A 12376-nucleotide genomic window follows, 5' to 3' on the forward strand; every position below is an offset into this window, starting at 1 on the left:
CTTGCTGGGAACCTGCAGCTTGGTCTCCATAGCAATGCCACTCTTCTGGGTGTTGTTTTCAGAATAGGAAGTCATTCTTGGGGTTCCCCAATCAGTGCTGGAGGGTGGGGTGGGTGGATTGGAGCCCCTCCACTTCAGGGAGGGGGGTTTCCAAACCACCTGCCCCACCCACCAGAACCTGCTAAAAAAGCCCAGACCAAACTCCCTCCACTCCCTTTCCCCCTTCCCATTCTAAAAACAGTCACAGACACAAGTTACAGAATGCATTTTGTTTTGGAGTGTGTTCATCTGAACCCTCATGCAATGAGGGTTCAGGTTTTTGCAAAATTGGGCCCTTATAAAGCAGCCTGCAGCTATGCACTTTTGTTTGGTCACGACTATACAAAGCCTCTACAACCTGGCTTGCTCAGGGGCCAAATCAGGTGAAAATTGTCACTTCTGCCTGTGCCCTATGAGCATATAAGCACTCAGTCAGTTTCTCCCAGGGGTAAACATGTCACTTCCTGGAGAAAGATTGTTTTTTCTTGGCGAAAGTTGGCACCCGGAAGATTTCCCTTGCAAGAGAAAATGGACTAGATGATCTGTCTAGGTCTCTTCCGACTCATTGCTTCTTTGATTCTATGAACCTTACCGATCCCGTACAACATTCCAACCTCGTATCTGATAAAATTGAAGGAACTAGTCAACCCTCAAATATGATCAAGCTCCCCAGTTATCTAGTTGTGCAACTATCTAGTTGGTCTAAGAAAAGATATTGCCTCTGTCAAAAGAGTACTAACAGCTTTTGCCTTTAGATCAACATGGCTACATCCTATATCCCTGAAACATGGAAGATATCGTAATTAGCCATTTTGAAATGAAAACTTCATAGTTTTACAAAACAGAAGCAAAATTCAACACCCTGAGACCTGGAAGCAAACACCCCTGCTCCAGCCCTTTGTTTCTATCACCAGTCTTCCTATGCAATATGAAACAACTTAAGAAGAAAGAAGCAAAATCAACATCTTGCTTGCCATCCCTTTGAGGTAAACAGACTGCTCCAACTTTTATTTGAGCCTAATTTGCATAAAATGAACTTTTACACCCAGGAGAACTCATACCATCCTCCAGTTCTCCTGTGCAATATGAAGTTGCATTTCTACCTGGGAGAAATTTTACAATCTTTGCATTCTCCTTTGCCTCAAGAAAGGTGCATAGGCCCAAAAGCTTGCACATAAAGAATTTTTTTTTAAATTATTTAGTTGGTCTAATAAAAGATATTGCCTCTATCACAAGAGTACTGACTGCATCAGTCTTTCCCTGTACACACTTACCAAAGCTGAAATATCTGTTCGCTCTAAAGTCCTTAATTTCTGTCTGGAAAAATATCTTAATATGCAGGGATCCTGGTTTTCTCTGACAAAAAGCAAGTCCCCAAATTTTGGATTAAAAAAGTAACCCCTAATGAAACATCTATATATATATAAGCATTTTAATCACAGAAAAATTAAATTTAAAAAGTAACTCAAAATTCATATTTTTCCCTGACTAAAATGAAACACCATTAATATATAGATATCTATATAAAATGAAGCATCAATATATATCTATATAGCTATCTATATATTAGTGGTGTTTCATTTTAATCAGGGAAAAATATGGATTTTGGGTTACTTTTTTTAATCCAAAAATTGGGGATTTCTTTTTATCAGAGAAAACCAGGATCCCTGGTAATAAAATACTACAATGCGGAGGAGTAGAAGAATTTTTCCAAAGCCTCTGTCTCAAGTAATATTTCCACATTGAAAACAAGTCCACTTTCAACAACACTTCATCCTGTGACAACACTGAGGAAAAGATTAACCCCCAAAAATGAAATTCAAACCTTGACTGCTATATATTGACTGTTTCAGGGAAAGAATGAAGAATGAAACAATCAACAACAAACATCACCACAATAACCTCTCCCTCTCAGACCATGGAATCTCTAACATCCAACCACCAAATAATAATAAAACCAGAGGATAACAAAGGAGCTCTAGTTATTCTTAACCATGAAGACTACATAAAAGAAGCCAACAGACAGCTTTCTGACACCATCTACAATGAAAAACTAGAGGAAGATCCAACTCCCCTCTTCACCTAAAACTCAAAAGCACCATCACATCATATCCATCTGAACTACAAGAAAAACCACAAAACTTGATCCCCCCGCTAACCAACCCAGGGGCTTTTTACATGCTCCCTAAAATCCACAAACAAGGAAACTCAGGCAGACCTATAATATCCAAGAACCATGAGGAAACATCAGGTTTCACTGAATCCGTCCTAAAACTTCTTGTCACCCAAAGACTGAGTTTTGTCTGAGACACAACAGACTTTCTATGAAAACTTAAAAACATAGACCACTTTCCCAGCAATACCTCCTAGCCACCTTGGATGTTACCAGCTTATATACCAACATCCCACACCAGGATGGCTTCCAAGCCCACCTTACCTACTTACAAAAGCAAGATTACAACTCAGAATACAGACAAAAAGATATTACTGAACTTATATACTTCATCCTTACACACAACAACTTCACTTTCAGTGACCAACATTTCTTCCAGACCATGGGCACAGCTTTGGACACGAAAGTGGCCCAACAATATGCCAACCTTTTTATGACCCACCTGGAAGAAGAATTCCTCAAGAACAGCACTATCAAACCCATTCTATACCTAAGATATATAAATGACATCTTCGTCATTTGGACTGAAAATCTGCAATCTCTGATTGATTTCCATCACAGATCCAATAATCATCACCCCTCCATCAGACTCTCTCTTGAATACTTTCCTTTTTAGACACTATGATAAATATCCAGAATGGTAAAATGCAAACCATCATGTATAAGAAACCCACAGACCAATTTACATATCTGCACAGAACCAGCAACCACCCTAAACACACCAAGAAAGCTTTAATATACAGCCGAACCCTCCAATACCACCAGCTGTGCGGAGAATACTCACAACTCTCACCTTGCTAATCTCAAAAGGGCTTTCACCCAACAAGGACACTCCTCCAGAGAGATAGATCATACTGTTGAAAGAACCACCTGGATACCATGTAAAGGATTTCTGCAGTACAAAAAGAAAATTCCCATGAATTGCACCCCATTAGTTATGACATACCATCCTTCCTTGGAACCTATACAGAAAATCCTCAAACAATTGCAACCTATACTAGAAGAAGATCCAATTTTTAAAGAGATCTTCCCAGAACCACCCATCCTAAACTTTAAACAAGCACCAAACCTCACCAACTTCATCACCAGAAACAAACTTCCTGTGGTCCAAAGCACACCAAATCAATCCAGACCATGCTGGAACAAAAAATGTAAAACCTGCCAACACATTTCCACCATTCCCACAATAACTATACCCCATAAGAGAACCATCACCATTTTTGGATCTCACACCTGCACCTCCAGAAATGTAATACATCTTATCTAGTGCACTAAATGTCCTGATGGAATATGTGTAGGAGAAACCAAACAACAACTGCGCCCCAGAAGGAACACACACCAAAAACCTATCAGACAAAAATATCCAATTACCTGTGGGTGCACACTTCTCACAAGAAAACCACTCTCTCTCCAATCTCTCAGTTTTAATCCTCAAAGGGAATGTGCAAAACACCTTTTGTAGATGAGCCTACAAACTGCACATTATAAATCTACTGAATATAAAAAATCATGGACTAAATATAGATGTTGGATTTATGGCACATTACAACCTGCCTGACATCTGATAACCCCAGGTAACCTGTCTGCATTTTACTAGCTACATTCTTCTATCACCAGTTCAACATTCCCTCTCCTCCCCTGCAACCTGTTTTATACCTTTTGTCTTCTACCCCTCTGATCCTCACTGCCATGTATTTGCATTTTCACAGACGTGCACTTTGCATTTTGGCTTCTATTCTACCCAGGAGAGCACACAATTCACCAGCAGACTTTCCCTATGCCTGAAGAAGGATGTTTGTACTTGAAAGCTTGCAAAGAACAATTTTTCTATTTAGTTGGTCTAATAAAAGATTTCACATCTACCCAAAGAACCTTGTCTGCCTAGTGTCCTTAAAAGCATTTTGTATGTTATAGAACACAGAGCAAGGTGACGAAACCTCCCAAGTCCCACTGACATCAGTAAAACTTAGTCCCCATTCAGCACTCCCTATTCAGAAAAGCATTTGCACATGTACGTAAGTCTCACTGACTTAAGGTTAAGCATATATTTTGCTTTGCAGAATGTGTTTCGGACTGTAGAACACCTTTAGGTGATGTCCCTGATTTCTGTCTTCAGGCTGCTGTGGGAAGAGAACTATACATTCTTACCAAACTAATACTGGAAAGCAAATAAAAGTGAATTAATCAGTTGAGACAGAACAGAAAAAATTCTGGGGAACCCCTCAGGAAAATGTGGCCCTGTGTGCTAATGGCATGGTGTGCACAGGGTGGTGTGGGACCTAAAGGCCAGGCCAAGGTGACACAGGACCTGACTGAGGCACACAGAGCCAGGTGAGGGTGACATGGACCCAATCTGGGCATGCAGGGCTGGGTGAGGGCAGCATGAAGCCTGATCCAGGCAACCAGAGTCAGCCGAGGCCGTGTTGAGACAAATCCAGAAATGTGGAGCATGATGCAGGGACTGACAAAGACAGCATGGGGTATTATCCTGGTGCACAGGGCCTAATCCCAGCACACAGGGCCTGATCCAGCCTGCAGACTGGCACTGTGGCACTCAGCCAGCCCATGGGACCAAAAGATTAAGCACCACTGTTCTATACATTTGTAGGGCAGCAGCTTAAAAAATTATATCCCATATCCCCCCAAGCAAAACTGGCCACAGTAAAATGCACAAATAGGAACAAAATTGGAAAACATCATTATAGATCTTTTAGTATTGCATACTGTTTCAGCACTGTAGGTGAAATGAATCAATAGTACAATATTGCTTTAATTATCCGATTCCACTGTTCCTCTGGGCAGTTCCAAAGCCTGTTGTGTCAGGATCAATACACTTTCCACAAATTAAAATGACTGCAAATTTCAAAAAGTGGACCTAGATGTAAAAATGGTAATTTTGATATTGCAAAGAGCTCCAAAGTATAACAGAATTGTTTGTAAAGTAACATCATGTCAATATTCTGAGCATTGGAGTGAAATAGCAGAGTTCCCTCTAGGGACAATGGTCCGAATACTCATGCCAACTTACTCTGAAGAATTCCTTTGTCGACCCTGAGTCCAGTGTTCCATATGCAATTTCAGTTTGTTTGGCAAGGTCTTCGGCGCTTTCTATGGGTGAGACCATTCGCTCAACAGTCAAGAAAGCAGCGAGGTTAGCAGTATAAGATGAGATAATGATGAGTGTGAAGAACCACCAAACACCTCCAACAATGCGACCTGAGAGGGATCTAAACATGAATAAGATAATGCACATTTGCCTCTCTTATGTGAAGCAAGAGAAAGAGAGAATGAAAGCTAGCATTATTAAGTTATTTATTAAGTAATAGCTGGTGGGGGTGAGACTTTGTACATTTAACACAGGGCTGTCCAACTTGTAAGCAGTTGGGGGCCACAAACTGCATGCCCTGCTGTGCTGCACCATGCAATGTAAAAACACGCCTCATGCCCTGTGCTGTACCAGGCTTTCCTATGTGTGAATCTCAACCTGCTGTGCAGCAAACAATGCCATGCTCTTGGGCCCCTGCTTCCCTACCCAGTCCTGCACTGCCCCTGCGCTGCGGCCTGGAACTGGAGGAAGGGGAAACCTGGTGCCCACAGCTGCTGATGTAGCCAGAGCAATGGGGACGCTGCATCCAGCAGGAGCCTGGGGGCCACAGATTAACCTCCCATGAGTTGAACAGACCTGATTTAACATATTAGTGTATATTTCATTATTTTTACACAGACACATACACATGCACAGACACATGCACAAATTATACTATATTCTAAATTATGAAGCCCACAATTGCACATATCCTATGTATTCATAGCATTATGGACATGCTGTAGTGGTAATTATAACTCTTCTTCTTAAACACAGGAAATACTTGATAAACTATGCTGCCCATGAATTATAATAGAAATGTGGTATATTTTTTGTAAATCCAAAATGAAGCACCTTAGCTTTAAGAAGCACGTCACAATATCTGTTTTTTCATACATCATGAGACCAGTAATACTGGCAATAACTAATCAATTATACTTTCCATTTGGATACTACATTTTATATGAGAAAAATCCTTTGCAAAATAACTTCAAGAAGAGCTGAGTCACAGAAGAGCTGAACATCATTTAAAATTCTACTAATTTTAAACAACTGAGTTTGAAATATTTGCCTGTATTTAGTCAGTTAATCAGTGGCTATTGGCTCATAACAAGGCTCTAGCAACCCTGTAAATTTTGGAAAGCTGGCTTAGGTCAAGCTCTGGCAGATAAATTAGAAACAGCATAGATTTTATCAGAGCAATGCTAAAACATTTCTTCCCTCACATACATAGGTATTCTGAAAGCAGTGACTGTACAATTTAATACAGAACAAAAATGAGACATCAAATGTGAGCCAAATAATCAGCATAACTGCATGTATTTTTCTACTGTAACACAATAGGCCAAATTTACAACTAATATAGTTCCACTGAAGTCAATGCAATATAGGTAATCCATTTATTGAGCAAATATGGAATTGCTCTTGGTTTATTTACTTTGATATAATGAAATACCAATAAAAATAAAAATCTTTATAGCTTTGATACTTCTCTTACCATAGCTTTAAATGGGAAAACTGAAAAGTTCTATAAATAATGAACTTCTAAAACCACAAATAAAAGAGGAGGAGGAGGATGTTGCACACTTTGCCTTCAATTTTAAAGATAAAATACAGAAGTTAAAAGATTTGACACAAACCTTGGAGAAATATCACACCCTTGCTGCATAAAGGCACCCAGGGAAAACCAAAGGCTGTTGAATATGCCAAACTCATTGGGAGGCTGATCACTGGGTCCTTCTTTCCCATCCTCTGGTTCTTCTGTGTGCCATTCATAGGGGCTAAACCTGCTAACTAGGAACAGGACCACACTGACACCAATGTAGGCAAAGACTATGCACATCCAGATCTCATAGGCCAAAGGATCCAAGAAGGAAAACACTCCTGGTTTAGATTTCTGGGGCTTTTTGATCATAATGGATATTCCCAAACTCATAAAAGGCTTGGAAAAATCAATGACCTCTTCTCGTACCAAAGTGATGGTCAGAGGTGCAACAGCAATCTCTGCTTTCTATAAGGAAAAACAAAACACACATAGGTGCATAGATTAATTGAATTTGGTTTATAAACATATGTGAATAGTTAATTATGAAATTATATATTTAAAATGAACAAGCAAGGTGTTTTCAGATGTTATTTATATCACATTACAGGATCTCTACATTACATGACACCCTTGATACATTAATTCAACCATTTAAAAAACAAACAAACCATGGTTCTGTTTTTTATTTTTAAATATATATTGTGTTGATGGCCAGCCATATAAAATCCTGAGAAAGGTGATTTTAGGTATTGTATTTCTAAAGGAAGGTAGTGAGCACATAGGACAATTTTAAGAGTTGTATAATACTGTGTTAGCAGAAAACTGCACTACAATCATAGGCCTATCAGCACTGGATGTGGTGTACTATATAATCTACCTCAGAAACAGCTGTAATCATATTTTCCCTGGGTTATGATTCCACTTTTAGTAAAGGGGTAAACAAGTCATTAAATCACCACAAGTCATTAAATCACCACAGTAACCATTCCACACAGTGTGAAAAATTTAAAAAGAAAGAAACAAACAAATTAAGACCTCTATCCTGCAGAAAAAAAGGCCACACTTAGCATGATACATTGTGAGTAGTTCTATAGAAATCACTGAGATTGCTCACACTATGTAAAGGTAAATATGTGCTTATGTCTTTGTAGAATTGGAGTTGAATATATTCATTTTTGGTATTATTTTGGATCATATTTGACGGACAGAAATGGAAAGGTATGGTGAATTCACCACAATTTCACTATAAAAGAAAATCTAAATTTAAACCAACCATATGACTTTACCTTCATGCAGGAAATGCCTACCCTAAACGGGGCTTCTATCTAATAAACAAGACCAACACCAATAAGAATTAGTATATTCTTTCATTTGGGAGATATACAGGTTGTACCAATGGGTCACAATTATGATTTAGGGCCCATTCCTTTGATACTGGACTTAAATTCTCTCTTTTCTTTTCCCTTAGCAAGTCCAGTCATGCCAGAGCTATCAAGGAACTATAAGAAACTCTGTAGGGAAAAATTCCAGCCCCCTGTACAAAGACTGAATAGAGTTTTATACAGAAGATTTTTGCAAGCTCCAGAACAATAAATCCTCAGTTCCAGGGGTTGAAGCACCAAAATGGCCTTTCAAATAGAGTTAATCCACAGAATCAGACTTGTAGCTCTCCCCCACCCCTTGTAAGGTTTTGACTGGTGGATCTACATCCTTCATATGGTTATGGCTCCAACAAATGAAAATGAAGCATAGATTTTCCTCCATACTATCTGATAAGCTGTGCACATCTATGCAATAGTTTCCCTGTGGTCCCTCTTCTCACTGTCAAGCAATCCACACATGAAAAGCCAAGAATTACTATTAAGTCTATACCAGTATTTTAAATTTCTTTTAAGAGTACTAAAAGGGTCAAAATTCACATAATGGAATAATGTCCTTAGTAATACATATTTCATCAGTTACATTTCAGCAAAGCATTTAAACACATGCTTAACTTCAAGCATGTACTTAAAAACATCCTCATTCAGCAAAGGACTTAAGCACGTGCTTAACATATACTGACTTCAAGGGCCCAACACTCCTGTTGAAAATCAAGCATCCAAAATGTTATTTTGCTTAACCAGAATCGTTGTACAATCTGCTTGTATGATAACAAACAAAGGAAAAAGTGAAATGCTTAGCTTTTTGTAGTCCTGTACAATTTGAAATAGCTAAATTACAAAATCTAACAACATGAACAATCAGGGGTAGAGGCTCATTTCAAATCAGGGGCAGGTTTTGTGACCAGGTAATTGGGATAGTAGTAAGGGAAATTCCCACATGTGCTCAAATTATAGCTGCATTTAGGAAGGCTCACTGTAACCCTGTAATATTTGTGACATAAACACCTACCCTAACTAGCTCATTATCAAGGTATCTTGATCTAAAACTAAAAACTTTTTGGGGTAACAACATGAGTTTCATTGGAATTTAAACCAGGAATAGATCCAACCATGTTTTATCTACCTACTTTTATGCTCGTATAATAATTGAAAAGGCTATATTTTAGTCCTATCATGATGTGATGAAAGAATAGCATCCTGTCAGAATATTTAATTGGGATTCACTGCTAGTACAACAGGAAGCACCTCTTGTGGATGGCTAATAGTATTCATTACCAGATGGTTCTTCTGAGAATAAGCAAGTTACCAGGGCTGGTAGAATATTGCTGAGACTGTTCCACTCATTTAAATATAACTGGAAAACTGACTGCGATTACCAGATAGCTTTTCTGGAGTATTTGACAGTAATCAAACAACCCTTCTCCTCACGCCCTCTGCACAGAAAATTAAACTAAACAAATTAAAAAAACACACATTTGCAAAGTAATATCTAATATCCCTCAGGAAAGGATGAGAGAGAGAACTAAGCAGACATAAAGTATATTAATTATGTTGTTTAATGCACTATTATGAGGGCCACATAGGGACCTATATAGAAGGGAGTATGTGTCATTTCTTTAATATTGTTGGACATACTAGTGACAAATAAAATATTTAAGCCACAAAACCTGACCCTTTCCATCTGTTTGTAGATGGCCCTGCTTGAAGCAGTCACTCAGGTTCCTCTATTTAGCAGATATATATCCTCTTGGAGGCCAGTTCTGCATGGACAACCTGGCTGATTCTACTTCTTAGCTCTCTGTATGTAAGATAGGGCACCAGACCTGCCACTATGTATTATCTGGTCAATAACTGGGGAAGTAGTTGGAGGTGAAGGATCTCTCCTCACCGCCACCCCTGGAAAATTGTGAGCAGTCAGCTTGCTTAATTGGGCTGAGCAATGGGACCAAGAACTAGCCCCTATTGGAGCCTTTTCTTGTCACACGTCATGCAACTGAAATGCAGCCTGTTTGGCAAATGTGAAATAGCAAAGTTAAACCAAGTCTAGAGATACCAAGTACAGAATAAAATTGATTTTAGTAGAACTGACTGGCATGTTTTAGGATGTACTTGGTCACACTTTTAGAATCAGAGTCTCCTTTCCACCTATATTATAAAATGGAAACTGCTTAAGAGTTTTGAAGCTTAAGTGCCAAGGATCACAAGAGAGTTCACACCATTCTCTTCCCTTACAGAAAAATACATTTTGATCACATATGTCTTGTTCACACAATTTGTTTGCAAAACTGGATACAATATGCAAGTTTCATTCTTTTGACTTCTATTACAATTAATAGATCACATTCCAAGTAGCACTCACTGCTGTGTGAATTTGTTAAATATACTTGTTATATCCAGTCCAGAGCTGGAGCTGGATGTTTTTCATGAGAAAGATTATTTAAGCAAAATAATAAAAAAGGCTTAAAACTATAGCAACAAGTTCTTTCAGTGACAAGTTAACTCATACTATACTACATGGCAGGACAGCACATCTCTGATCATTCAGCTGAAGTGAATTGATTTAATGTGTCTGCTGGTTAGATGGTTGTATGCATATGTAGTGAAGTCTTACTATGCAAACTGTTCAGAGTTTTCAAATAGCTTGTACCAGATTCTCCACTGGTGTAAATTAGTGCATATCCATGGAAATTCAATAGAACAATGAGGATTAAAACCAACTAAGGGTTTGGCCACTCAATCACAACCATTATGAGAAAGGTATTCCAGTAAATCCTCATGTTTTACCCTCCCAATAAAAGGTTGCAGCTGAGCTGTGTTCACAACATTATGGAAAGTTCTATACACTGTGTGGTATTCAAGCAGCCTTTCCATGCCCAAAGTAATGAGTGACAGTTTCCTCAGAGCCTGCAAATGTAGTGTCTTCCATTTCCACGAGGAAGGAAAAATCAAAAGCCTTTTGTTCTCACTGTTCTCACTGTCTTGCAACACATGGACAATACCAGGCCTGTACATAGTAGGGGTGTGAAAAATGGGCCATATTGGATTTGGATTCAGCCTGAATTGGGGACAGTGAGTAAATTCATTGATTCAGATCACTGTCCCTGATTCAATTTGGCTGAATTTGAAGATTTGATGCTGATTCGGAGAGTGAGTGATTCGGACACACACAGCTTTAAATATTTTTCTACATACCTGCAGGTACCAGGCATAGCTTGTGAACGCTGAGATGCTGGGATAGATGGAGCATCCCACAGGGGTGTGGGGGAGGAGAGGGGAGGCCATGTGTGCTTGGCAGTGGACCCAGAAGTGGACTGGAAATACTTCCAGTTAACTTCCAGGTCTGCCTAGAAGCACGCTGGGGAACCCTCCCTGCGCCTCCCCGCTTCAAAGATTAGCTGCAGGGGGACCCTGGGTGCCCCCCCAGGCCCAGGAGGCACGAGTCACTGAGCAGGGGAGGCCTGGGGGCCCTCCCAGTGCACTCTCTGGTTGACCCGGAAGTGGACCAGAAGTGCTTCTGTTCCACTTCCTGGACCCTCCACCCACCCCAGGATCTCAGTATTCATGAGCTGCCTGGTACCTTGAGGTATGTAGAAAAAACAATTAAAGCTGTGTCTATGTCCAAATCACTGAACCTTTCTGAATCTCTTCGAATCGATTTGGAGGGTTCCTATTTGATTCAGAGAGATTAAAGGGTCTCCCGATTCAATTTGGATTCAGAGATTTGGCCACCGAATTGGGCTGAATCTCTGCCAAATTGAATCAGAGACTGAAGCTTCAAACAGCCCTAATACATAGGAGTTCCCGTGTTTGAGGAAGAGACTTTGGCAGAATTGATCGTTGTGTAGCCCTAACCCCAACTGGAATTGTATCTTAGCTTGGGTAAGTAGTGGCATGTAGCTCCAAATCCTGATTACTCTGATATTTTTTGTAGACCACTACAGGCAAGTTTCACTTTAGTGCAAGCTAGTGAAAACCTTCTTGCCTTAACAGTTCCAGGATTACTTTATTCTACTGCTGAGTAGTGATATTTCTATTAAAAGTTTGGGAATGAATGCTTTCAGTATAGATTTCAACAATTAGATCCTCAAGATGGCTCTCTGAGACTTTCCTACTTTTGGTAACAATGGACACTGCAAGTGTCCTGACATTGT

The 12376-nt window shown here is 39.5% G+C and overlaps 1 protein-coding gene across 3 annotated transcripts in view; it reads right to left on the reverse strand.

The window, feature by feature from the left end:
* Nucleotides 1-12376, reverse strand: part of GRIA4 (glutamate ionotropic receptor AMPA type subunit 4) — a 404982-nt gene that overhangs the window by 73869 nt on the left and 318737 nt on the right. For all 3 annotated transcript variants that reach the window (XM_090030033.1, XM_090030061.1, XM_090030041.1), the window contains exons 11-12: nt 6938-7308; nt 5241-5439 (exon numbers count right to left, since the gene is read on the reverse strand). In XM_090030033.1, the coding sequence (XP_089886159.1) occupies nt 5241-5439; nt 6938-7308 (570 nt within the window). The remainder of the gene's footprint in view (nt 1-5240; nt 5440-6937; nt 7309-12376) is intronic.

This window comes from Crocodylus siamensis, chromosome 1 (genome assembly GCF_052110815.1).
Source record: "Crocodylus siamensis isolate JL-2025a chromosome 1, ASM5211081v1, whole genome shotgun sequence".
NCBI lineage: Eukaryota > Metazoa > Chordata > Crocodylia > Crocodylidae > Crocodylus > Crocodylus siamensis.